This window comes from Morone saxatilis, unplaced genomic scaffold, assembly GCF_004916995.1.
Source record: "Morone saxatilis isolate NCDOM2014 unplaced genomic scaffold, NCSU_SB_2.0 Contig5, whole genome shotgun sequence".
Classification (NCBI taxonomy): Eukaryota; Metazoa; Chordata; class Actinopteri; family Moronidae; genus Morone; species Morone saxatilis.
The window spans coordinates 18,566,627-18,594,573 of NW_023340095.1; the positions used below are offsets into that span (position 1 = coordinate 18,566,627).

At 41.8% G+C, this 27,947-nt stretch overlaps 2 protein-coding genes across 5 annotated transcripts in view; both read left to right on the plus strand.

The window, feature by feature from the left end:
• Positions 1-751: 751 nt before the first annotated feature.
• On the plus strand, positions 752-4,951 carry commd6 (COMM domain containing 6). The gene is made up of 7 exons (XM_035677261.1): positions 752-1,015; positions 2,141-2,199; positions 2,656-2,721; positions 2,820-2,896; positions 3,200-3,368; positions 3,491-3,643; positions 3,731-4,951. The coding sequence occupies exons 1-7, from the start codon at positions 991-993 to the stop codon at positions 3,779-3,781; spliced, it is 600 nt and encodes a 199-aa protein (XP_035533154.1). The 5' UTR covers positions 752-990; the 3' UTR covers positions 3,782-4,951.
• A 1,335-nt stretch (positions 4,952-6,286) lies between these two features.
• tbc1d4 (TBC1 domain family, member 4) overlaps positions 6,287-27,947 on the plus strand; it is a 28,845-nt gene continuing 7,184 nt past the window's right edge. Inside the window, exons 1-19 of one of the 4 annotated variants that reach the window (XM_035676046.1) lie at positions 6,287-7,435; positions 12,825-12,953; positions 13,047-13,278; positions 13,827-14,071; positions 15,140-15,229; positions 15,721-15,825; positions 15,963-16,095; positions 16,218-16,309; positions 16,417-16,527; positions 17,674-17,796; positions 18,352-18,411; positions 20,656-20,870; positions 21,343-21,495; positions 23,990-24,147; positions 24,875-25,069; positions 26,588-26,749; positions 26,895-27,053; positions 27,391-27,491; positions 27,589-27,732. In XM_035676046.1, the coding sequence (XP_035531939.1) occupies positions 7,034-7,435; positions 12,825-12,953; positions 13,047-13,278; positions 13,827-14,071; positions 15,140-15,229; positions 15,721-15,825; positions 15,963-16,095; positions 16,218-16,309; positions 16,417-16,527; positions 17,674-17,796; positions 18,352-18,411; positions 20,656-20,870; positions 21,343-21,495; positions 23,990-24,147; positions 24,875-25,069; positions 26,588-26,749; positions 26,895-27,053; positions 27,391-27,491; positions 27,589-27,732 (3,009 nt within the window). In that variant the 5' untranslated portion in view covers positions 6,287-7,033. Of the gene's footprint in view, positions 7,436-12,824; positions 12,954-13,046; positions 13,279-13,826; positions 14,072-15,139; positions 15,230-15,720; positions 15,826-15,962; positions 16,096-16,217; positions 16,310-16,416; positions 16,528-17,673; positions 17,797-18,351; positions 18,412-20,174; positions 20,292-20,652; positions 20,871-21,342; positions 21,496-23,989; positions 24,148-24,874; positions 25,070-26,587; positions 26,750-26,894; positions 27,054-27,390; positions 27,492-27,588; positions 27,733-27,947 lie in introns of those variants that run through there. The other 3 variants (XM_035676045.1, XM_035676047.1, XM_035676048.1) reach the window with 3 other exon arrangements.

Genomic DNA, 27,947 nt, shown 5'->3' on the forward strand with positions numbered 1-27,947 from the left:
AAACCACACTGAATCTGTTCATTTTAATTTAAAAAATAATAAAAAATAATTACAAATGCAGGTCTTTTTTTGCAATGTGACCTCAGTGTGAACATTGATATTGACATTGATAATTTACTGTGACTTGTTCTGATTTGGACCCAATTAAAAAGTAGTGTGAACAGCCAAACAAATACAATCTGATCCGAACAATGAATCTGAATTGAGCGCTAAGGCTTGCAGTGTGAAAAAAATAAACCTAATTACGAAAATAGAAATACGATATTAACACACTTTGTATTGATTTTGTTGCAATAGTACACCATATCCATGTTTATGGATGGAAACTAAAGCTAAAGCTCAAGGCATTTTCCTCACATGATGTATTTCAGGATCAACTTACTGATTGATGATTGCCTAAGTGATCAATGAGTGCATGCAATTTTGATTATGTGGTTTCACAGCTTAGGCTCAGCAAAAAAAAGAAGAAGAAAAAAAATACATATTTTTACTGATCAGGGGAGAAAATAAACCACGTATAGTTATATTGTCCAATTCAACCTTATGTCCCAATCACCCTTAATTCACACTAATCATATAGGCTACTGTCAATAGTGGCGATAGGTCTGCTCCAGCAAGACTAGACGACTTTAAAACAAATGGACGTCTACAAAGACCAAATCCAGAAAGAGGCAGTAATGCAACGCCAAGACTGCCATAAACCCGTAAAGAAGCAGTGACACTCCGGTACAGTAGGTGGCGGTATGCAGCGTTTACCATGGTTGCGCAAATAAATACAAACAAGACTTTCAGCGATTGTTTGTCAAGAAGAGGAATAGTCTGTGCAAGAAGTCGCTCAATTTGTCTCTAAACGGGTATTTTTAGTAAACGAACTTTACTAATAATACAATTATTAGTTGCTGAAGCGGTGTTTAAACTTGACAAAGTAGAAAGTGGCAGCGTTGGCAGCAGTGCTCCGGCGGTCTGATCCGCAGCCTGTTAACAGAGAAGATGCCAGCAGCAGAGGAATCACATGGTGGGTTTGAACTTCATGTAACGTTACAGTGTTTTCACTGACTGTTAGATTGTAGTTTGACTACAGACACAGATGGGCTTTTCACGGTGGCTCTGCGGATACAGTATCCAATCAACAGCGTTAGCTTAGCACGGTAGCTAGCAGGAGGTGTGTCGAAGACTTGTTTCCCTGTTGATATGTGCTTCCCTTTAACTCACCGAGGTTATATCTCGACCCAGTCATATCATTTCAACAGGAGGGAAACAGTGTTGGACGGGAGGAACACACTGTGACAAACGACCTAATCTATAGGGTAGCTGAAATAGCTTGTTTTATGTTATAGTTCATTGTAAAGTTGTCAGAGCACACGCATGTTGTATGTCAGGTCACCCACAGTAGGTAACAGCAAGAATGTTGTTTCCATCGACAGTATATGGATGTTTCACAGCTTCTGGATCTAGCCTGGTCCAGATCACTGAATCACTGCTTCCATTTTATGAATATAAATGCGTGTGGCAAACGGATTCTGGATGTCACAGGAGATTTCTACCAGATCTCTTTCCGTTCATTGGCTTACCTTGTAAATATCTATTCATAAATTGTTTTGTGTTTCGGATATGGGCTGATTTTGGTTTTTCATATATGTGATGTAATTAAGTCCAAACACTGCTGTATCATCAGCTTAATTATTTTTTTGGTTAACTTCTAACTAAATGTACAAAAGTTGAACCCTACTTTGATTAAAAAAACCAGCTCCACAATATGCAACCAAGTATTTTCTCTGACAGTGTGAGCTAATTAAACTTATATACATACATGCACATGTGTATATTATGTTGTACCCTCAACATTTGTTTTGTCACCCTTTTCTTATTGTATTATTTTATCTTTAATTTATACACTCTTTTTCTTAATTCTTTTTTTATTTGCCCTGCTTATTACCCCCCCCCCCCCAGCATCTTCTCTCCCTGTCCTATATATGTGTTATATATTGAATAAAGTTCTGAGAAAAAGGGAAATTAAAAAGATTTCTACTGAGCAAGGAGGTGCTATAATTATCATAGTCAGACTCACATGACATGGTCTGTTGTGGGCTTTGGAGGAAAATATGGGAAACGTGATGAATGAATCATTTCTCTGCTTCAGGTGTCAGCAAAGTTGTGGACAACATTTGTAGGCTTTCTCCAGATCTGTTGGCTGAAGCAGTGAGTATGTGTTATCTCTACTTGTACATAAACACCATGAAGGCTAAAAACAAGTTACATTCCTACAAGAAGGTAACTAGGGATACAGCATATTTCTTGATTAATATTTAAGTGAGTGGGTTAAGTGCTTAGAAGTGAAGCATTGCACAAGTTGCACCTATGCTGTTGTTATTGTTGGCCTGTAGTATTTGTTTTATTATCACAGGCACAGAATTCATTTCTTAAATTACAGTTTAAACAAACATGCATTTTCACACATCCTCTAAGAATTGCGACACTGTGAAGTTGTTGTGGAGCAAACCTCAGTGGGATTAACAACTAGATGTTAAATACAATGTATTGGTGTTAATTGTTGCGCTGTTAGCAGCCATACTCTGCACAAGTTGCACAGGATGTGGTGTGGTTGCCATAGAGATTATATTGTAGTTCTGATAACTAATCTTATAATCTCCACAGTGTCAGCACATTCTGACATATCTTCAAGGGCAGACGAAAGGAGTAGATTCAGCTGAAATTTCTGATGTGAGTCAATATTTCCTTCAAAATATTATTTAACTTATAGTAACCCATCATCCCAAGTTCCTCTTTCATTACTTGTTTTGTTTTTCTTTTCTGGCCAGAGATTTCAGAGAGCTGGAGTCAGACTTGAGCATGAAACTCTACAGAACATTGTCAGATTTCTCTTGTTAACATTCAGGTATTTTTTGTCCTTCTTCTTAATTATGCATGCAGCTTGTTAAAGTTTGATGACTGGTGGGTGTGTCTACTTCTGTGTAGCCCATGGATATTCCTTATGCAGTTAATTGAGGCCTGCATGTTGATATGTTTGTCCAGTTTAATGTATATGCATGTCGATTCCAAACCCATAGCATAGGCTCCAGTTGTGTAATGGAGCTGTCACTGCTTTAATCCCGGGTTATGGACCTGACAGAAGTCTTTAATTATACATAAAGAAACACGTTGTTGTGTAAGGTGTGATAGTTAACATTTGTATCACCAGGTCAGCTGGGAAGAGCAACATCTCTGGTGATGACCTTGTGTCAAAGCTGGAAGAAGGCAGTAACAAGTGGTCCAAAGCTTCCCTTCAGGTGTTGCACAAGTTGTGGAGTGAACATGGTGTATTAGTCCATGCTCAGCAGGAGGTCCAGGCCATGCTCAGCATCAGCCAGGTACAACCAAATTGAATGCATTAAAGCAGTCTTATTTATTTTTTTAATATTTAAACACAGAATCTTGTCTATATTTTCAAGGCTAATAAGACTCACCGTGTGGTTTTGCTGTATCTTTGTAGATGGTGGACATGCAGTGGAAGCTTGGCATGGCAGTGAGCTCCGACACATGCCGATCTCTCAACTCCCCATATGTGTCTCTACTGCTGAAGTTTGTTGAGCCCTCTGGACAGATTAGTCAGAGGTCTTTTGAGATGACCATTCCACAGTTCCAGGTCTGTATTTGTTGATGCGAATGTAGTGTTGTTGGTGTATTTTATTATTGGTTTGATTCTGAGATTCTTTTTTTCTGTCCTCTGTAGAACTTTCACAAGCAGTTTAAGGAGATGGCAGCTGTTATGGAGACTGTATGATGGTTGCAAGCACAAGTGCTTGTCGCAATTACACCCCAGTTTACATGTAACCAACGGAAGAAGATTCTTACACAGCTTTTTGTCTGCTGTCTGACTGAAACTGTGGATACAAATTACTGCAAATGTCAATTGTTGGCTTTGCTTTGCACTTCCACTTTTTCACAGATTGCATATCCAGATGTATAATAGTTTAACAGTTTAAAAAAACGTGTCTTCACTTTGAACATTGTACTTCCTCCCATCAACGTATCGATATGAATATGATTTTATGTACTGTATACCCTGTTGCCAGGTTATTAAGTACATCTAGCTAAAACGAATGCAGCCTGGTTACAGTCCTGCAATAAATCCCAAAACCTTCATGATGGTTACAAAGTTTAGTTTTGTTGTTTTAATTCAACTGTCTGATCATTTCAGAGGATGTAGTGTGTGGTGCCGTTGCACTGTATTGCAGAGAGGTGTTTCTGTTATTTAGCTTACACTTACTGACGTAAGTGGGGCGGACTAAATAATAAAAACACCTGTCAGTGTAACACAATACAACTCAACAGCACCATCATGATGGTTTTAGGAATTTATTGCAGAACTGTTAGATTGCATTGGTTTTAGCTCGGTGTACCTAACATACTGGCATCAGAGTTTGAAGCTACACTGCTAATACTGCAAAACCCTTACTAATATTCAAATAATGCTTCATTTGTTACAAAATGTCTGACATTGATATGGCTTAGATTAATCATAGTTTGCACTAAACTTCTGTTTGCCTCTGGTTTTGCACTTTTAGACTTTACAGAATGAACAAACATTGCCACAGTGAACACAGCCTATTGCTTATGTTGTTGTGTTTTTATCAAGGGTACGAGATTGTGATTAACTCTCTATACAACATCATGTATTATACTCTATAGTTTAAGTTAGTGACTAGAATTGCATTGAAACTTTGCAGTACATTTCTTCTTCATTTTCTTCATTCATTTTCGTCTTTACAGTCCTCATGCTTTTTTGTTAATATCCAAATTATGAAGACTTACTGTTGATGTTTGTTTTCCTTGGTGATGCTAAAATGCCTACTGTGTACCTCTGAGGAGGTCTTTGCCTTTTTTCTACTTTGTTCTCTCCACACTTGGAGGCCATACAACAGTGATGCAATAAATAATTATTAAAAGTAAACCTTCATTGCATGGTTATTTGACCCCAACCTCAGCTCAGAGCAAAGCAAAGTAAATGCAATTATACACTAAATTAACTGACGGCTGTAAATTAGTGTCAGTGTTTATTTTTGCAGGGACATTGCACAATTAAAACTAATTGCACCAGAGTTAGCTCATGGCTAATTTGCATCTGTTTGTCCCAGACCAAAAACAATCACAGAACAGTAAACACATAAATTATTATAAATAATTATTTAAGATCTAAACCTATAAAACCTCACAGGATAAGGGTGGAGTGAGGACCTGAACATAAGCTGTGTTCACAGAGCCTTCACTCTCTGCTCAACAGTCAGAACACATAATACAGAGAGATTTGTATAAAAAGTTCTGAAAATATCTGGAAAACTAATCTCTGATGCAATATTCACAGGAAATAATCGACTTCGCTCGTTATACACAAACCTCCTGCAAATATTGTGTTCACTATTTGGGTTCATTTGTACAGTTTATCAGTTGCATTATGCATTGAATATTATACAAATATCCATAAAATATGTGACTAAATAAGGGGTCGTCAGTTTACTCAATGATGAAAAAATATCAATGAAAAAATATTGGGAAGTGGTCATATAGTGGTCTGCAGCAAACTTATCGCTGTTCCAATTATCTAGGATGCAGATTGTGTACAATTGCATATTTTAACCTTAGATTTAAATAATTTCCATTTTCACTGCCAGCATTGTAGACAGGCAATTGAATACAATGTCAACAGAAGAAAATTTGCATATGATTTCATCAAATGGAGGTCTGGGGCCTTGTGTGTGTCTATTTGGTGGCACAATCTAAAACTTAAGATGTGTACACACCACATCCTCACCAGTAGTGTGGGCTTTGGTAGGCTGCAGAGCTCTAGAGGTTACTGCCTCAGTGATGAGATTATATATGGCACAGGCACTATTTTTAGGATAGGCGGAGTGCTTGAATTATGGCATTTGGTAGATGGGAACTCCTCTGGAGCAGAAAGCATATCAGATGTGATGACATCCATCCAGCACTATGAATCAGCACAGCCTGCTTGTAAACAGTTAGTTGTGAGCTGCCTTTGCTGAAGTATTGCATATGTTTGATTGTGCTGCCAAAGTACAGTTTTTGCACTTTTTACCTGGGGAAAGCAGTTGTTGGTAGATGGGATTGCAAACAACAGAACTATGGGCCCGCATCACTAGTGCCATTTGGTCTGCAAGCATTTTCCGCACTACCATGGAAGAGGCTTTCCAGTTATTATGTACTTTTGAGGAGAAAGGTGGAGCTTCGCCCCTGTCACGTTTCTCACGGCGGCTGTGCCCTGCCCACTCCTCCAGCACATGGGATGGTTGGGCGGGTCGTCGACGCGCACAGCCGCTCCGCCTCCAAGGCGCTGTGGAAGAAAGGATCACAGACGGGAGAGACTGACACTAAAAGGCGATAAACAAGCATCAATGTGTGCAGCCTATGTATTTTACAAGACCGAAGAGAAACAAACATGCGACCGCGCCAGCTGTAACAGGATATCAGGGCTGGGACTGTGTTAATGCGCCGCCCTGGTTGTGCGCTCTGGAGCAACGTACAGCGCGTCAAAGAAAATCAGATTTCTCAGGGCGACTTGTGTTTACACAGGAGCCATCCAAAGCCACGTTTTAGCAAGCAAGCTTGGTTGGGACAGTACAGTGCACGACTGTTTGCGTTTGACTCACTGCCCATGCAAACCGTGGAGGAACAGAGCAAGCAAGAAAGCCACCAATACATGACCATATAAGTGATTTTACTTGAAATCCTTGACGGGAAACTGTCCGTCGGAGAGTGTATTATTTTTTTTGCAGAGATCTGGATGTCATTAAGTGTTGCAGCTGATCGGCAGGGCGAGCACATGTGCATGTAATCGCTTCGTTGGAGGAAACAACTTTCACTATGGATGTGGACATGGAAACTGTTGCAAAGTAACCACAACTGCGCCTGGCCTCGGATTGCAGGGAATGGTAGCTACATCGGCATAATTTTTTAATAGTAATCTCTATTCCACATCGCTGTCAAGGAGCTTCGGCCGAAAGTCCGCTGGGTCGACATGGAGACTCAGGAGGATGAGAGGGAGAGCAGTCCTCCGAAGTCGGACAGGAGGTTCGCCTTGACGTACATCGGCTGGTCCTCGCTGGACAGGCGGACCACCCTACCCATGCTGCCGTGGCTGGTGGCTGAGATCCGCAGGAGGGGCGAGAGGGGCGACTGCGGCCCCATGGTGCAGCCGAGAGAAGTTCAGCTGGTCCTCAACCCCCCTTTCGTCCGATGTGTCCCCTCCAGCAGCAACAACTCCTCAGTCTTTATATTCGAGCACAAAGCACAGCTCGTCTCTCGCTTCATCCACAACAGCAATGACCTCACCTATTTCGCCTATCTCCTGCGGGGCCAGCCCGACAATCCCGAGTCCGAGATGTCCTGTCACGTCTTCAAGGCCTGCGACCCCAACCAGGTAGGCCTGTCCGAGTGTCAAAACATACCTTTACATGACCCAACTGCAAATATAGCTGGAGAAAGAGAGAAATGCACCTAATAGCATTGTGAGGAACCATGCAGGATCAGTAATCCAATATTACTGATTACTGTTATAGTTTTTAGTGACCTTTCTACAGTCCAGTTTAAACAATACCAACATCTCTCTGCAATGCTTTTATTCAAGTTCAAAAGTCCTGAGGACCTTTAACTATATACTACAGTGTCAGGGCTTACAGTGAGGCCCACCTGTTTACATGTTATGATGGACTGAATCTAGCTTCAAATGTACACACAAGACAAAGGAATGTCCTGCAAAGCCTGAATTGAAATCTCCTTGAGGTGACAACTATGTCATTTAATCTCTCACACACAGTAGATTAGTCAGTGGCACAAACATGTTTGCTTTGGTATTAAGTATTTAGGCCACCAGTCAGTGGGAATGATAAACAGAGCACCCTGGATTTTTTGGCAAAGTTAATCCATCTCTGTCCTTTTTCCTCTTCAGGGGATCAGACATCTCTCTGGTGCCTGTAGTGTGACAACAACTCAACAGGCACAGTCTCGAGTCAGCAAATTTACATGCTGATCAGCATGCCACTCTTGAGTAATAATCTGAAATGTGGTCCAAAATCAGGAAGGTGGGAGTTTGAAAATCAATGTGCAGTCATGTTTTTCATACAGTCATACTGTATGTGTAAGGCACTGCGCTCCAGAGCCCACCCTAGTGGCACTCGTGTGTCTGTGTGTTTGCTTGCGTGTTGGTGAGAGTTAGTAAGTAGAGGTAGTGAATTAGTGTTATAAGTGTCTTTTTGTGTGTTTATATGTAAATCGTGTGGTTTGAGGTTGCGGCAACATGATTCTTTATCTGCTCTAGGACAAGCTGAAGTCTTACACTTGTTCATGTTATTCTTGTTTCCCCACTGAACGAGGAAACCCTCACAAATAATGTTCACAAACAGATATCCAGTTATGCTCACGTTTTTGCATTGATCTGAAATATGCCTGTGTCGTATCGTGTTTCCTGTGGTATGTGCAGGGCCTGGGCAGGCTGTTTGTCTGCTGGTGAAAGCTGAGAGTAGGGGAGGCAACAAGTTCGAGGCAGGCACACTTTCGAGGTGTCTGGCCTCCCTGTTGGGATCCAAATGTTTGCAGCAGTCAGAGGGGCATCTTGAACATACCTCATACAGCATTATTATGCAACAAAAACTGTTTTGGCAGCCAGCGAGCTAGCAGCATGTGCACAGTGGACCATGTGGAATGTATGGGTTATTGTATCAGTACATTGCTGCCATGTACAACACCATGTTGCAGTCATTGTTAATGATTATTTGCCACCACTGCTATTCTTATTGTGCGACTGTGGTTTTCTTTTAGTCCCAACTGAGTTTGAATGACAACTCTTTGCTTTGTTTTAGAGTGGCAGGCATGTTTTTTTCAAGTCTATTCTTAGCTGTAGACATGATAAGGGTACATTGTGTAAAGCCTGAGGAAAGACCCCTGGCAGCTACCAATAGGATGTGAATGGGTAAAATTATGTCTTGAAGAACAGAGAAGCTTCACTCGCCTACACTTTACTAGAGTTTGTATGTGTGAAAAAAACATTTAACAAGAAGACATGCTTAAAAGCATAGTCTGTACAAAGACAGGGAATGTCTCATTACATGTGTTCCTTTAGTTTAAAAGGTCGAGTGCTTAAAATCAAGTTTGACTTCCTCGACTTGAAATACAGCTTCAGTCCTGCCATAATGCATATGAGGGTTCAGCATTTAAGGCTCACTCAGTCATCCCTGGACTCTTGATTGGTGTATTCATGACAACAGGCTGTATGTAATATTTAGCCAGAATAATATCAAACGCCAAGTTAAACAAACACTGTCATTTAGAGTTTAATTGTAACATCGTACTTGGCTCAGAGTCTTGGATACTCATTTACTAATCTCACTAGTGTTGTGGCAGCATGCACCAATTTAGCACCGACCCAGCTCGGCTCCATTGTGCTGTTACAGTCTGAGCCTGCACAGTGTGAAACCACAGGCTTCACACAGGTTTTCCACCTCTGCTCTGACTTGGAACTGGACCACAGTGGGATCTCTCACTGGGTGACCTTCTGCTGTCTCATGGACGCTGTTCATCTTTCAGTGACATGTGGTGACAGTGGGACACACCCGTGAGCCAAGTCAGGGCAAGAGTGACATTCCTGACTGCACTTTAAAAGTCTAAACCAGCATTTAGAAACTACAGACTGTCATAAAACCAAATTGGGATGAAAAATAAGTTATGTCCAACTGTACGCTAGGTCTTATTTCATAACAGAAACATATTTTTTTTTCCATCTGTATTATGGAGTATCATGACAAACAAAAACAGACATGATGTTTTCCATTCTCTACTATTTAGAGGTGTTAATAGGCTTGTTGAGGCACTTGTGCTATCTTTGGTTAGCCAAGACAGGTGAGGTGACTGTCAACGTGATCACAATTCTTGCAAAATGAGAAACTAAAGAACATTGATTCTTATCTTGTTGTCATTAGATGATAAAAATCTGCTCTGTTAACAATGCATTGGGAGCAAATTCCGCTCATAAATTCAATATTATTTAATGCAAAACAGTGTACAGAATGATGAACAGGAAAGCAAAAGCCACTTTATTTCACTGCCATCTTGACAGATTGAGTCAGGATGTGAGCTTGTTGCCCTGTGTTAAGGTGACATAGGAGCCTTTGTCTTGCTTTGTTGTGAGTTGGGATGTGAACCTTGTTTAGGCAGATGGAAAAGCACTGGGAGGACGTCACAGCTGTAGTGAGGTGCAGCTACAAACACGTGACAACAGTAAGCCTGTAGAACCAATCCTTGCAGAGCCTTAGACACACAAAGACAGATATGTTTAGTAAAGCAACAGTATTCATCCAGGTTTACACCTTAGGTTGTATTAATGAGCAACAGATGTTTTTCAGTTGCCTATGTTTCATAAGGCAGTTTCTGATTACATTTTTGTTCTTTTTTGTTCTTTCAACAGTTGAAATTAAATTAATGAAGTTCAGTAACTTTCCAAGAACTTACATTGATTACTTTGAACTTGAAACATGTAATCTTGCATTGCCTCTGCTCTGACATGGGAAATTCTCTTCCATACTTCTGTCTCTGTTTCCATCCTTATCTTGTATTGACACAGTGATAACCTGTGTCCAATTAGGCCTGATTGCAGATGCTGCAGGTGAGCGTGTTGGGCCCCTCACTGTTTTCCGGTAGTTTGGCTTAATGGTGCCGATAAGGGCAACTGAACTATTTGCCAGCTACTGTTTGATCAGATCTTATTAGGGCACTATTGTAGGGAGGTTTGACATTACATGAGCCACACACTGAGAGTGCTCGGGACTCTACCAGCTCAGAGGGTACAATCCTCGTGTTTGTTTTCTCCTAAGCTCTAAAGCTGCTGGTGTTCATGTAGGCAGGCTTTGGATCACAAGCAGTGTCACTGATATTGTTTGGTAAAGCCAGGCAATGATGGGTGAAGGTTAGATGTAAAAAGACAGCTTGAAGAACCTTTTAGGAGTGGGAGGATATTTCCAGTGGAAAACACAAGTTTTTCCTCTATCCCGAGCAGCTTTCTGCCTGTCTGTGCTTGTCTCCACCCAAGGAATGAGTATACTGACTCTGTATTGGGTTGACTACAAATAATTAATCAGATCAACTGGTGCTGTGGCGTTATCTTACTCATGTATAATCCAGCAGTTCTTTAAATGTTAAGTCGGCGCTGTCATTTTTTCCTCTGTGACGAAGCAGGACACAGGCCTGATTATGTGGCAGACCAGGCAGTGCAGCTGTGATTCTCAGCCGCCAAGGCCTCTGAATTACCTTGACCTAGTAGTGGCAGCACTGCTTTTACCAATGCTGAACTGCTTTTTCCTCCCACAAAGGTAGCCAGTTTGATTTCACCCACTGTTTTTTCACACTTGGTATATTATGGTGACATGTTTCAGGTTATATTTATGTGTAAACACTGGTCTCTGCCGTTTCAGGGGTTGCTGTTAAGTGTTAACTAAGAAAATCAATTACACAGGTCATAGTTTTGTATGACCAACCAGCCACCACCCACACCACCTGCCTTCCTTCTCATCTCAGTCAGTAGCCACGCACCGCCCTTGGGAAGGCACGCACTTAGAAAATGGGACTTTAAAATAGCTCATGTAACCACAGCAGCAATATGGCAGACAAGTATTTGATCTCTGTGTCTCATACTTAAAACCGGCCTCCCTGAAAAGCAGGGATAGACTTTGCCAGGATGTTTCATTTTATTCACAATCATTTCTTTCCTGTTTGCCTGCCCTCCTGCTTCTATCCTGTTCTGGTTACACCTCTGAAGTAAGCCTGGTGTCTTTTGTTACATAACGTCCCTCCCTAGTCTACATAATAAATTTATTTGCTCAACAGCCAGCATGCAACTCTTATCAGATACGACAGGAGATGTGTGCAGTGTGTGGAGCCACTGTTTGTTTTAGCACTCATTGTTGCCTTAAACAGGGTATTTGGCTGACCTTGGCTGTGGTTCTACGCGCTCTCGCTGGAACTCGGAGGCTTTCAGTCCTGTTGTGTCTGCCAAAATTGTGAAAGTGTCTTAAGACTGAGGGGATGGATTGGCAAGTATTGCTTAAGAGTGTGCTTTGAAAGACTTACATTTTCTGTCTTGACATGTTTGTTTTTTCTTTTTTTTTTCCTGGATACATGTTGCCAAAGCAAACTTCCTTGCCGTTCCTGCAAGGTGCAAGTGCCTAACGCAGTGTGGAATAGGAGCAGGCTATGTCACCTTCAAGTCTCTGATTTCTTCCAGCGCTGTTTTGTCTTCTGTCCTATGTAGTGTGGGCTTTTCCTGGCTCCTCGCCTACTTCTCTTACTAATAGAGTGTCTGTCTAGCCATAGTTATTTCAAATCTTGGTCTGTTTTTTTAGCCTTGAGTTATTTTAAGTCGCAACATGAAGTCAGGTCATCTTATTTGTTAATCAAAACAAGTTCTTTGAAGCAACAATCTGCTAAACATAGCTTTATTTGTTCTGCGTTGACAACTGTTTTTGCACATTTATGTCCAAAGCACATGCATTGATATGATGTGAGGGTTAATCACTGCAAGATGCACAGGTTATTTTATTTAGGCTGTATATTTTAATATTATAAAACCTGTCTTTTGAGGGTTATTGCAATTGATGTTATTGTTTCAGTCTCAGTTGTGTTGCTCATGTTGTTCATGTGTAGGTGGAGCTAAAAACTGCCGTTTGGTTCCAGTTCACTTCCCTTTTTCCTTTTGTTCTGATTTTCCTTGTTAAAGTCTTCCTGTTCATCATATCCCTCCGTTCCACTCTCCTTTCTTACAGGTCCCCGAGGTGATCAGCAGCATTCGCCAAGTGTCCAAATCAGCCCTAAAGGAAGACACCAAGCCAAAACAGGAAGCTGACGAGGCCTTCTACAACTCCCAGAAGTTTGAAGTGCTCTACTGTGGCAAGGTAGAAATAAACACATTCCTGGAACTGGAGTTTTTTCATTTGACAAGGCAATTAAATTAATGGTGCCCAATTTTGAAAAAAAAAAAAATGCAGGTGACAGTTGTGCACAAAAAGGCTCCACCCACACTCGTTGATGACTGCATCGATAAGTTTCGTCAGCATGAGGTCGAACGCAAGCGCCTGCGGCTGCTCAACGGTCAGCGAGGGTCCACAGAGAGTGCCCCCGTGGAGTTCCTCATCGGGGGAGAAGGAGACCCTCTGTCTGCTGTTCTGAATAAGAGTATAGAAGACCCTGATTGCCCTGGAGTGGAGGACATGACTGGAGGTGGATCCTCATGCAGATTGCGGATTAGGATTAGTTGTTTTATTAAAATATTGTGCATGCAAAACCACAGTAAGAACAGAAGGTCAAAGCAGAATCTGCAAGTAGCTTTAGCCAGATCTTTACAGCAGAGAATAAATGGTTTGCTAAGCCCCGCACCCCTTAGTTACTGTTGCTACGCCTGTCAAGCTTTTTAGTTCTTGCCCGGCACATATTCTTGTTCACAATTAATACAGTGGTAGATTTATCACTTGAAATTCAAACTGATGAAAGAATATTCATATTTAAAAAAATGTTTAGGTCTCCACCTGATTTTTGTTTCCAGCTAACTTGGGGTCTTTAATATGTAATTGATGTTAATATGATGTCATACTACAAGACTGAGGCTAAACCTGCATGTCCCACCCAAAAGTCAGCATCCTCATCAGTAAATCATTCATGAAGAACATGTAATGCTAAATAAACAGTATTTCTAGTAGTATATATTATGTTATTATAATAATATTCTTACTATTGTATTATATAAAACAAACTTGCTGTACGTGTTTTAGGTAAAGGTCTGTCTAGCAGTGCCAGTCAGAGCAGCCTGCGAGGAGCGTTCCCCGAGTGCATCCTGGAGGATTCCGGATTTGAGGAGCCTCAGGAGTTTCGTACCCGTTGCAGCAGCCTGGCGGGGAGTTTGCAGAAGAAGCCGGGAGAAGGCGTCATCATGGCACCCACGCGCCGCAGACACTCTAGCGCACCCAACCATGTTCAGCCGTCTGACGCAGACAAGAACCGTACCATGCTCTTCCAGGTAGAATGAAATTTACTGAAGAAAAATGCTGTTAGTAATGACGTGCTGTACTTTCGCTAATGTCTTGGTTTCAGGATGAGTTTAGGGGATTAGAGGTTTCTTATCTTTGTGTCCAGCAGACTGTAGATGCGCAGTCCGTTGGAAGAACACAGTGCTGAGGAGCTTTATCATAACAGCAACGTTCTCTCATTGTGGCTTAGTATGCACTCAAGTGCCTGGCCAGGACCAAGGGATGTATTCTATTTGAATTTCAGTCATACAACGTACAGTTGTGTGTGTTGTGGCAATATTTTATACTCTTTGGATTTACTCCAAAATTGGAGTGGATGTTAGGTTTACGGGCAAAACTCTAAATATACTCCCTTTGTCAGTGAGATGGATGGATGTTTCTTTTTCCCCACTCACTACAGCTAAGTCGTAATTTCTCTAGAAGAACTTGATTCCATCCGTCACACCAGAAAACCAAATGCTTGCTTGCCTTGCACCGTTTGTCATTGTTTGTCACCCTCTTTGCATTTAGTCCAGCCTCTGAGCCTCTTGCAAATCATTTTTATGTGCACATGGCTGGCAGTTATAATGTACAGACTAGCTCGGCCCTGTGTTACCGCTCCAGTTAAAGAGGCTGTAACTCCTGAGGAGAATGTGTGACTGCAGCGCTACCCCCGTGAAAACGTAAGGACGGCGCTTTATGAAACGCATGCCGGCTGCACAGTGAGCCAGCTGCCATTCCTGACGCACCATGCCCATTTCCTCATGAAGCTAATTTTAAAAACTAGAGCACAACGCTCAATATGATACTCCACATAGCAGTCAATTATGGGAAAAATCGTTGGCGTGGGCCTGTTGACCTTGATTTTAAGAGTGCATGAGTGTGTTTACGTATGTCATTGAACGGGTCTCAGGATAGTTACAGCTCTTGTCACGAGGAGCTTGACACTGAGACACTTTGCCTCAAGTTATATCCGTGATCTACATATAGTATACAGATATTGTTGTTGTTTCATGACTGTATCTGTATGTATTCTTGCATGAATCTGTCCGACCATAATACGCTTTGGTGATTCTCAGGTTGGGCGTTTTGAAGTAAACCTCATAAGTCCTGACAGTAAAACAGTGGTGCTGGAGAAGAACTTCAAAGATATCTCATCCTGCTGTCAGGTTGGTTTATTTTTACTTGCTGTATTTACACTAAAAGCCTCTCTCCTCTGTCCTTGCAGCAGTCCTATCCTGAGAATTAGCTCCGGCTAATTTTGTGCATATTTTTTCTAGGCCTCTAATACATTACTGCGCTGTTTTGACAGTACAGCCGGCTTTTTATTTCCAATCCTTAATTTGATGGCGAATGACATCTTTATCAGTTATGTAAAAATATGTTCTTTTTTTAACTCCCCGATGCAGTCCCATTTCTTTAAATAGACACGCTGCATAAAGATAATGCACTGTCTAGTGGGAGCCAAGTGCCCATTTGACTAATTTAATGGAAATTGGAAATGGAGAATGCCAAGAGCCATTATAGTGTCAGGGAGATGTGCTGTTCTTGGTTCCAGTCTTATCATTTGTATAGCTGGGCTGAATACATAGACCCAAAAGTATTGTCTTCACTTGCTGTGATTTATTCTAGTTTCCTGTTTGTCTTCACTTTGAAACAGGGCATCAAGCAGTGCGACCATTTTGGATTCATCTGTCGGGACCAATCAGAGCCTGGTCCCAGTCAGTATGTGTGCTATGTTTTCCAGTGTGCCAGTGAGTCCCTGGTGAGTCACACAAAATATGTAAATTAAAATGACTTGAGTTGAACTCAGTACCTTTATTTTAATCTCTACCAACCTCTGCGTGCGTGTGTGTGTGTGTCCGTGCTCGTCTTGCCCCTACGTTTGTCTGTGTGTGTCAGGTGGATGAGGTGATGCTGACCCTGAAGCAGGCCTTCACTACAGCAGCAGCCTTACAGAGCAACAAGACCCAGGTCCAGCTCTGTGAAGCCTGCCCCATGCACGACCTGCACAAGCTCTGCGAGCGGATTGAAGGTAAACTCAGTCACACTCCAGCACCCCTCTCTGGCTTGACTCATAAATATATTCATGCATAGTCTGCTCTTTAGACTTGAAGCAACATAAAAGAGCATTCTTATTTCCTCTTCTGTTTTCAGGTCTCTACCCACCCAGAGCAAAGCTAGCCATCCAAAAATATCTCTCCCAGCTGACTGATAATGAGCAGGCTGAAATTTTTGAGCGAGTTCAGGTAAGGTTCAGCTCTGCTTAGAGAAAGCACACTTTATTATCTGCAAAATGACTCGCATAATAACAAGTTTTTTTTGGTGATTGATCTCTTTGTATCCATGTCTGCAGAGACTGAAGCCTGGGTCAGACCAAGAGGAGAATGAGCTGGTGATTCTCCATCTAAGACAGCTCTGTGAAACCAAACAAAAGTCCCACCTCCACATCGGAGAGACCCCTCAGGTAAATATTTTACCCTGCAGATAATCATCCAAAAAGTATACTGCATAAATTGTATTCCTATGTCACAAGAGCAGAATGAGCCTGTTCCAAGTTACAGATTGATTTATGAGGTTTTAACTTAACTAAAGAACTGAAGAAAGGACATTTTCACCTAAATCAAAATCGAGTGGTGTAGCATGAATGCTTAAAAAGTTTCCAAGGGCCTTAAACATCCTTGAAATGTGGGAAAAGTCCATTTACACCATAAAGCTTTCTGAAAAGTAAAGGATTTTATGCAGAGTAGCACAGATTTGAATGTGTCTCTGTGGACCTCTGTCTACGAGGACTTCTTATCCCAAGGTTTTCTTTTGGGTTTTTGTGTTGATATAGCAAAAGGTTCAAATAAACAAGAAAGCCACAGTAAAGACTAGCCAAAAAAATCAATGATGACATAAGCATTAACCCTAAACAAGCCAGTTTGAGTCCTTGAATTCCAACAAACAAACTTCAGACTGGGTTTTTCTGTGACACTTTTTTGTAAGTGATTTTTAGGTTGCATAGAATGTTTGTTTTAGAACTGTAGTTCCTTGTGATGGCTGCTGTTGATGAAAAAACCTCAGTTTTTCAGCTCTTTGCTGCTGTCTTAAAGCTACAGTATGCAACTTTTATAAAAATAACTTTTTGTCATATTTTCTTAAACTTTCACTACATGCTGACAGTAGCACATGTTGGCTACTCCTAATGGCATTCAGAGCACCAGGACGAACCAGAGGAACTCGACTTGTTTTCACAGATTATCTGTCTCGTGTACTACTGTCAGGACCTATTGCAGCTTTAAATGTTAGGTCCATCACTTCCCATCTGGATGCATAATGTTCCTGGGAAGAAGCTGGATATCAATTGAATCAGTGTTACATTCCATAAGTCTAACATTTAAGTATGACAGAGTTGTGGATTATTACTTTAGCGTGATTTAGCCTGGGGGACTGTATGTTAAATATTACCATTCACGTGGCAGAAACCCAACAACCGGCCCAGTGTTATTCTTGGCCATGTGCTTTGCTGCTGTATGCCTGCACAGAGTTTGTATACAGTGACAGTCTCTGCAGTCACATTGTATTAATGGTTTCTGTGGTGATTAATTTGTCCATTGTTATCATCTGACAGAACGCAGCAAACAGCTCATCGGCAGGAGACGGCGCAGCCACCAGCAGTCGCTTCAAACTTGATATTCTCAAGAATAAAGCACGCACCTCCCTCACCAGCTCTCTGGAGAACATCTTTGCGAGGGTGGGTCTGAGCAGAGAGGGTTTTTTGTTAATTTTTATAACACATGATCTTCATGCCCCCGCGTTCATCTTTATTTAATTTCCTGCTTTTATTTTATCTGCCATTTTTTTTTCTCTCCCTTTATCCGTGTCTCTTATTTCTCCGCCCCAGACAGAATATAGCCACCGTGCTGCATACCTTTAAGTGTCTCACTGATCTCTCTTTGTATCAGCTGCTGTTTCTGTGTCACTGTCATCCAGGGGATTTGGATTGACCCATATTTGCCAGTGAGACAGCAGAATAATTCCTTGGTAGAGGGATCCAGGCAATCTGAGACCTCTGCTGCCATCTGTTATCGTCTCAGAGACTTAGCTGAACAATGACACAGTTAATGTTATCAAGTCAGGAAATATTTGCCCTTTTTATTTCTTGCCGTTTATGTTTTTACTTCCTTAACAATACCAACTGCACACTTTGTCATTAACAGTTGGTACACTTTTTGAAAACAGTTTTTGCATATTTGTTTTAATTCAATTTGTTGGTTGCTTCATATTGTATCACCACCTCTGTCACCAGGGTGCCAGCCGGATGCGGGGCCGCTTGGGGAGCATGGGAAGCATTAGCAGTTTTGAACGGGTAAGTGTCCCTGAGGGGGAACACGAGAATTCCCAGAACTTTACCCAGTGGCTGTTAAAAGCATGTTATATTCCAGCAATGTCCTCAGAATAGTACAAGTGTGACAAGCATGCTTTAACTTTCATCATTCTTAGTAGTTGGACACTGTCAACAGTTTTCTTCTCACATGGAGCCATGATTCTGCACTACCTTACTCCCACATAGTTTCATGATGAAGCTCCATTGGCCAAAGTAGGGAACAGTACAGCAGGGAGTGTGTTTACAGAGCGATCAGTGAACCATTTGGGGTTGTTGGCTCCACTGTGTCACTGCTGTGCAGAATGTGGAGTGAGTGTGTAATGTAGTCCCTCTGACTCCCCATCGTCGTGATGGAGTTAAGAGTACTCCACCGGTTTAGCATTGCACTCCTTTAACATTGTCGGATATTTAAAAAGACAAGTATCAAAATCAATACAGCAGAACCACAGATTTTTTTTTTTATTCAATACACACTTCTTCCTTGTCCAAACCTGGTGCCAACAATACCCACAATGCAACTAAACCGCCATCACTTAGGTTGGACATTCAGGTGTGTTATGTCAATAGAGGCTAATAAAGAGTCAAGCTGCCAGCCTCAAGCAGACATGAGTAGTGTACTACAAAAGCCTGGTAACCTTACATCCACAACTTCAGATATTTTTTTCTTAACATTTTTAAACTTATTTAGACACAGCTGACATCAAGTGACATCACTTGAGGCACTTTATCAAATTTCATGCAGCTCCGTCTGGAGCCACAAAAGGTTTTACAGTTTTTTCTTCACATATCCAGTAGCACTCCCCAAGAACTGTAAAAATAATTTGATGTGTAAAATTGGTGGCATGACCCTTTAAGGATGTGTTGCTCTTAAACACAGAGAGATATTGAATAGACCCTTTTCTTAGCTGTCATATGACTTACTTACTTACTGCCTGTTGCATCAATCATGTCATGTTGGATTTACTAGGAAAATTATTTACATCAGCAGGTTGTGATGGAGTTTTTTTCTGTGCTATTTTGCTCTTACCTTTACTGAATCCACAAATACTGGCTGTTGCAGACACAGACAACCCTACGTAAGAGGAGCAAGCTATTGTATTTTCATAAGCAACCTGTGTATCCTTAAGGCGTACTTAAGTGACATTGTTACACACATGTATATTCTGTATGTACAAGGTAAATCTGCCCCTTCAAGGCTCACCTGTGCCCCTCTTTGTTATATTTTTGAAGGTCAGAAGAATGTTGTTTGCTCTGTGATTAAGCGAGTAAGTAGTCATCTGGGGATTGTCTCAGGATGCCGATGTCCTAGCAAGCAGGAAATTCAAGCCAGGATGTCCATTTGTACGACTGCTGAGCCATGCCTCTCCTGGCTTCCTCTTCTTAGCCCTGACACAGCGCTGCACGGGTGTCTGATTCACTGAGTCACTTTATCTTATCAATGTTTCCTAAGATCTACAAATTGCAATTAAGCCACTCAGCTGACGGCATGATTTTGATGTGTACAACAGACCTGTTGTGATCTTCAGTGACATTAGCAGTGCAAGGACTTTCAAGATAGTGACAGCAGTTCCATTAGACGTTCTTCCTCAAATGTCTCTGAATTTCTCCTGTCATGTCAGATCTTTAGAGAGGGAGGTCTCTAAAAGCATGATGGGAGGAGATTAGAGGGTTTTCATGTGCAGTTGAGCCACTGAGGTCCTCCCCACCAATAGTGTGTGATGCTATGAGTCACAGGACATTGACCATTAGAATACAATAGATGTGGGAGTTGTACTGCCTGGCATGAGGCAACACTGAATCCAAGGGTGTTGAGTGGAAAGTTGAACCTGGAGCGAGTCTTGCCGTGGGGTTACATCGGCTAGGTGAGTGTAGACGTGTAACTTAAGTAATTGAGGTGGTGTTTTATTTGGTTTTGGTGCTATGCCTCGGGAATACAGTTACTAGCTACGTGCAGTTTGACTTCAGAATGATTATTACCCTTTGAATTTTGCCTGCTCAAACCCAGGTATAAGGATCTTGCCTGCTCAAACCCAGGTATAAGGATTTTTTCTGCATTGTGTGTTAAGCTTGTCACCATTCTCTCATTGTTTCACACTGGCACCCACAGTCAGATAAGCCCAACCATGCTAAATTAAATCTATAAAATATCATAAATGTACATTACTGCAAAAGTTTTACATATGCACTCACATCTTTATCCCTTTCACATTTTGTCCCCTCTAGCAGGATGAGGAATCTCCTGGTCACTCCCCTCCAGGTTCCCCTCCCGCTTTTCCAGACGATGACCCGGAAGCCGGCTTGCAGTTCCGTAGGCGTGCCCACACCTTCAGCCATCCACCTGTGAAGAAACGCATCTCATTTGAGGGACAGCCGTCCAGCCAGGGCAAACAGGCTCCACTGCGCAGACAGCAGTCTGTTAACCCAGAACTGCTGCAGAGCAGGTAACCTAACTCTAAAGTTATCAGTCTCTGCGTTCCTGGTTGGAACCTGTGGGGAATGATCAATGCGGAATATGCTTCTCTTTAGTAATATTGCAGGAGTGGATGATTTGCAGTGAATATTTTCTACAGAAGTGAACTTTTGTGTTTTGTCTGAAGATATGGCTAACGCTAACTTTGCTCCGAAAATCAAAACCCTTTGCTTGTCTTTTAATCAGTTTAACACTGACTAAATATTTAGTTAACCTTTGATTTACACACAGACAATGTAATCTATTTGCAGCACTTTGATCATTCCTGAAACTCTCCACCTCCTGCTCCACTGTCCTTGAACAATAACATCACAAGTTTCCTGTCACTGTTTTGATCGCTCATGAGTTCCTCTGTTTTTCTGTGGTCTGACCAGAAGCATTTTCTTTTGTGTAATGTGTTTGTTTTTTTTTATTTGTGGGCATTTCGTGTTTGGCTCGCCCAGTCCCGTGGCTGTCTCGAGAACGCGCAGTGTTTCGGAGAGCGAGTCCTCCTTCAGCCTCCCCTCCTCCTTCTCCACCCCCACTTTCCTGAAAAGCATTTACCAGGGCTCACTGGGCTCCCTGAGTTCCCTGGCAGACAGTGGGAGCCTCAAGAGGTGAGAGGGGGGTGCTCCGGCATAGCCCCCCCCTGCTTTTAGACCCCAACGCATCAGCCAGGGACAGAGGGGATGAGATGTGTGGGAGGGACGGACTGTTTTTTGCTGAGATGGCATACGTGTTGGCTGTCCAAACCTTTTAACACCCAGCTTTTTTGTCCCTATATCCTTGTACTCTTTTCTATCCATAGCAATTTTTTATTGGTAAAATACTTTCCAGCTGTTTTTTTTTCATCTCTGCAGCTAGACCCGCCCTCTTCCTGTTTCGCTCAGAAGTAGAAGGGGATGCTGATGCACCCCTCTCTTGTTGTCTTTGCATGAACTTTAAGCTGTTTTGCACAACAAAACTGTGTTTAACCTGGATTTACAGCCTTTATTAACTGCACTTTAACACTTGTGCCATTGCCTTTCCTGACCAGTGCTGTTCATGATGCCTTAGGAACTCTAAGCATCATGCTGACTCAGTTTAGTCATGCACTTATTTTGAAAGGTTATTGTTACTGCTCAACTGCACTAATCAGTCAGCTAACTTTATTATGTCCAAGAACAGAGAGCGCACCACGGTGTGCTTGAGAGCCTCTATATCCTCTCTGGCAGTGCTACCATGACAGGTGTCTGGATGGCAGAAAGTAAAGGTTAACATTTCCATTATGAATGAGATTCAGTGGAGCGGACCATTCTAAAATGGCATTTCTGCTGGATGTTTTTCTCCTCTAACAGCAGGCCAATCCTCTGCGCACTTCTAACTTGATGTAGCAAAAGGAGAAAGAAAAGCTTTTCAGCACACGTTGAACCTGATGATGAAGGTCGAGCTGAAGCTTCGACCTGCTGGGTTTTAAAATCTGAATATGCCAGATTTGCTTTAGCCGTTACACTATGAGATAACTTTACTCCTGTCCTAGTGCTGTCTGTACTTTCTTTATGACTCTACTGGCAGGAAAACGTAATAAGAGGTAATATATCACACGATTCATTTTAATCTGTTAAAGGGCAGATGCTAAGTATGCAGAACAGCTGAGAGGGTTAAAACATGGTCTCAGTGACATTTGTCTCAATAAAGGTCACTTCCTGTTTTTCACTATCCACATGATCAGATGGATGCTTGTGTGCTGACCAAGCTTATTGACTACTGTAGCTATCAAGTGATCCTCAATGAGTAACATAAAAAGCTTGTTTCTTTAATGGAGGAAAAAATGCAATTTCAACTTTAAACGATTCATCAATAAATCTCAGAACCTGAACTTCATTTTCACACTCCACAGCTTGTACAGCTGGTATATACATACGTATGTGCGTATTCAAACCTTGAAATAAAAATGTACCATTCACCCTGAATTTCCACTTGCAAGAGCGGCTGTCTTAAAAACAAACAAACAAACAAACCGAAAAATATCATCATCAAGTCATTGGTGACAGGATTTCAGTGGAATTTCTACAAATACAATATGTCATAAAATAAATGTGTAACATGAAATTTCACTCGTGCTCATAAACTGCAACGCAGTAGGCGTTGATATGACTGTGAACAGCAAAACAGAAACCTGCATTAGATAACAAAAACCATAACTGTGGCTTATTTCAGACTTTTACATTATGATGTTAAAGTCACATGTGTACACAATCACATCTAGTTGAATGCAGCTTTACTGATCACGTAAGTAAAACAACCCAACCTGCAAAAGAATACAGAAATATTCTTTGATTCTGCTGCTATTGTACTAATTATGTTGTACTACGGAGTCTGTGATTTTATGGTGCATCATTATACGTGTAAAAGAAGTGGAGACAACTTTCCTTCTTTGAGAACCCAGGTTGTGCTCTCCTCTTTTATCCACCCTTTTTCACGTACTGTGTGAAATAGCAGGTTAACCTCATAGCCCCCCACTGTCTTTCCATGTGTGACCAAGCTCTTTATTTTCATTATTTTGGTTCTGTTTGGGGACCTTTTTTTAGGATTTGTTTTAGCACTTACCAAGTGTAGTATTTCAAGGCCTGCATATTATGACTTGAAAAATGTGAACCTAATAAGTAATTTGAGGCAATGAAATTTTTTCAGGACCTGCAGCAGCTCAGTAACCACATTTTCTTCTCCACTAACAAAAGCAACTTCTTTTTTCAGAAAATGAACAAGCATGCATGGCCCTCAGCTGTGGCTGTTTCAGTGGCTGATGTTTGTTGTCATTTTAGTACTAATCGTGACCTACAACACCACGTTCTGCTTTATTAACATCGGGAATCAGTCAATGCCTGTATGTTATTCATCGATATGTTTAAGGTTCACCTTGACTATTCCTTCATTTTCCATCAGCTCAGAGAGAAACTTGTATGTAATATTTCCTGTGTTGTTTCTGAGAGGAGAGGTTAGATTTGTGTGTGTGTGTGTGTGTGTGTGTGTGTCTGTCTGCATTTGTAAAAGCTGCTGAAAGAGTGTTGGTGTAAGGTGATACATGACTCATCTATTGGGTGTCTGTGACACGGTTGTCTTTTTTCATAGCAATGGGGAAGGCAGGAAGAGGACACTGTCTGGCTGCAGCAGTGACTCAGTGAGTGGAGGTCTCCCTCCGCCCCCACGCAGGGTCTCCTGGAGACAGAAGATCTTTCTGAGGGTTGCGTCACCCATGAACAAGACCTCTACATCCATGCAGCACCCAGGTCTGGTAATACAATGCCTCAAGCAGTTCAGGCGAGGCACAACATGACGCACATTGAATACGCTCTGAATAATCCACTAGTGCATAGGAAATGAGTACAAGGTAGGGAGAACATTTGATTCTTGTGGAAAATAACTATTCTTAAACTCCCAGCTTTAAAATGACATGCCTATATGGAAAAAGCAGTAAGGAATGAAAGGAAAGAGGAATTTCTTCACTTCATCTTTGTCAGATAAACACTGATAAAGGAGCTTGTGAAAGTGATCCTCCTCCCTGTTCTCATGGGCAGTTTTCTTACCTTAAGCATAATCTTTCTTATCTTACTCAAGGGAGCTTAAAAATGTAGCTAGAAGATTATTCCCAGATGCACAGCATTAACAAGGCATGAAATATCTAGCTCTTTCTTCAGGCTTTCTTCACCAGCTAGTTGCTGACATTGTCTGTCTGCTGGTAAGTTAGCGTTCAGCAGCCTGACAGGTTGATGAGAGCGGTGAGACTTGACTACACCGTAAACATGCAATAAAACCACAACAATAAGCTGAAAGAGGCTAGCAAAGCTCTGTAGAGCTGCAGAGTTGGTGATAATTCTCTGTCCTCAAATCGTGGCAGACAACCCCTTTCATAGTACACACAGTTATTAGATTCATTGTTCACATAAAGAAATTTGGACTTAAAAATCTATTTTCTACATGTACTTTGTATTGATGTGTTTGGATATTGTGTTTTAGACCACTCTGATGGCAAGGAGCTGTTGCCTCTTTCTCCTCGTGCCTTTGACTCAAGTCTGGATCCGTTGGGGCGCCTGCTGCAGCCGGGGGAGAGGCCTAAGAGGACTGGATCTGGCTACCGGTCCCTCTGGAAGACTGCCATCCACCAGCAGATCCTACTGCTGCGCATGGAAAAGGAGAACCAGAGACTGGAGGGTGAGTTGCAGTTACTACTTTGCACATAAAGTATGATAATCACCCTGTAACAAATCCTTTCCATGGACACATGAATGACAGATGTGAAGAACATGATGTCCGTAGTCTTGTTGCTGCTAGATCACTCAGTATTCTTTGATGTTTAGTGTATTTCTCTGCAGACACTGGTGGTATTTATAATTTGTCACAGGGCTGTTCTTCGGCTCACACTGGGTCTTATTGTGAAGGTTGTTAAGATATTTAGGACAGTGGTAACTTCCACTCTTATCCCCTTTCTCACCTGTCATGAAAGTTTTACACACAGTCCTCACCACACACTTAAAATCTTAACTGAAGCTTTATGAGTGTGGACAGGGATAGAAGTGCTCAGAGTTAGCTACTCCTTCACTGCCATGTCTGGTTTATTTTGAGAGGTCAAATTTTGCCATCTCGGATTGAGATTCTGGAGCACAGCTATATACACACACATATGAACACATGCAGATGCACAAATATAGTCAAATAAACACTCAGTAGGTTAAAGTCCATGTATGGGGAAAAAAACAACAGTAACAGTTGAAATAACATTTGGAAATATCGCCCTCTAATGGCCCAGGTTATTTAGGGTGCATCCCAAAGCACACTTTCAGCCCTCCTTCTTTCCTCTCCTCCCCCTTACAAGCACTTGACTCTTAACAGGAAGTTAATAGGCAAGAGGAGGAATGGAGTGGAGAGGAGGAAGTAGAGACCCTTTGGGACAGTTAATTAGCTACTTCATTATCAAAAAGGCATCTTCCCCACTTGGTAAATGATGTGTGCCATTACTATGCATGCCCTAGCTCAAATAATGCACAAGAAAACAGCACAGAACATTACTGTGTTGGTCTCAGAGAAAAGGAGTGAAAGGGGAGAGATTGTTTTTCTTCCCTTGGGATGCACCTGCTATGTGTAGCGTTTATATTTCTATATTATACCAACACATCTCTTTCCCTTTTTTGTTACTATGACACCAATGCTGGTCTGAGGACCTAACTGTGAATAACCGTTTTCAATAGAAGGTAAGCGATATAAAAGCAGCCCCTGGGATCAAAGCGGATAGATGTTTTTTGCATGATTTCGGGTGTTTGTTATAGTATTCATTCAGTTCAGCGTCTTTTGTGTGCATGTTCAGCTACTGTCATACTTTATGCTGTTTTTGTTTCTTTTGTCCTTGGTACCTCTCCCCACTATCTTGATGTAGCTTCTCCATGCTTCCAGCTTAATAAGGATGGGTCTGGTGTTAATGAGGGGTATTGTGGCCTGTGTTTACGTGGTAGGCTTTTCATGGTAACTGGTGACAAAAGGTGTGAGGGACTATATCTACCCTTGCTCTCAAATCTGGCGTCTTTTAATCCGCTACATTGCTGTTTTATTAAAGCAAAATCAGAAGGGCTTATAACTACAGCCTTCTTTTGTTGGCCTTTGGTCTTGATTTCCTTGTGCGACAAGAGAATCTTTTCTAATTTTCTTTCATCTCTTTTTGTTCTGATTGTGTTGTAGCGAGCCGGGATGAGCTGCACATCCGCAAGATGAAGCTGAACTACCAGGAAGTGGGCCAGTGCTCCAAAGATGCGCAGGCATTGTGGGAGAAAAAACTGACGGCCCCAGGCAGAACGACAGTCCCACAAGACAAGGAGGAGATTTATCGTGCACTCTGCCAAGGTGAGAGATCTGTGTGCGTGTGTGTACATTTTTATGTTGAAGAAAGTAAGAGTTGATATGGGTTGTGTATATATAATTCTTCATACACCGGTGTGTATGTGTGAAGTTTTGGATGAACACATGTAGTCTCCGTCTTTGTGTGCAGGTGTTCCCAAGAGCAGGCGTGGGGAGGTCTGGTTGCTCCTTTCCCATCAGCATCGGCTGCGTCACAGACTGCCCCAGCGTCAGCAGGCCCCGGACACCACCTACCATGACCTGCTCAAGCAGCTCACTGCACAGCAGCATGCTATTCTGGTGGATCTAGGTGTGCACACAGTTGTAAAAAGGGCTTCCCACAGTCATGGAGGACAAAGAAAAGTCATGGATTTTGACTGTTTTATATTTTAGGCATGGGGAAATTATTCAGGATACTGAATGTCAAAGCAGTTTTTAGGACAGCTTTTAGAAGCTATTGGTATTATTATTATTAGTAGTAGTTATCGTAGGAGTAGTAGTTTGGTTGTTGATCTTAGTTTTATTTATTAAGACCAAAAAAATAAATTACATTACATTACAAAATTCTATGATTCTATATAAGAATCTATGCACATTTAGTAACTGTTTATATGTATTATTATTATTATCACTGTCTCCCTGCTCAGGCCGGACCTTCCCCACCCACCAGTACTTCTCAGCCCAGCTGGGCACAGGGCAGCTTTCCCTCTACAACCTCCTGAAAGCCTACTCTCTGCTGGATACAGAGGTACAGTACATACCGCAATCCTGTTTCCTTTCCCCCACAGTGCATAACTATAAGGCCATATGTTCATATTGTGTGCTCCCTTTTTTGTGCGACACAGGTGGGCTACTGCCAGGGTATTAGCTTTGTGGCTGGAGTGTTGCTGCTGCACATGAGCGAAGAACAGGCCTTTGACATGCTGAAGTACCTCATGTATGACCTCGGCATCAGGCAACAGTACAGACCTGACATGGTCTCTCTGCAGGTCAGTACATGAATGTTACAATTACAATATCAGGAATGTGATTACTATGTGGTAACATTTTAGCTGCAGAAGCCTCTACATTTAATTCCTACAAGATTTAATTTAGGGCTCAACATCAGACGTGATTAGCACCAACATTCAATTTCCAAAAAATCTAATTAGAGCCAAATTACAGCTTTTACCAGATTGCTTAATAAAGTGGTGTTCTCTTGAAC

Bases quoted from the DNA above. Each gene is read 5' to 3' on its own strand.
- commd6 (XM_035677261.1), top strand. From the start codon at position 991: ATGCCAGCAGCAGAGGAATCACATG. The intron at 3,369-3,490 runs GTACAACCAAAT...GTATCTTTGTAG, and splicing joins CCATGCTCAGCATCAGCCAG to ATGGTGGACATGCAGTGGAA. The intron at 3,644-3,730 runs GTCTGTATTTGT...TGTCCTCTGTAG, and splicing joins TGACCATTCCACAGTTCCAG to AACTTTCACAAGCAGTTTAA.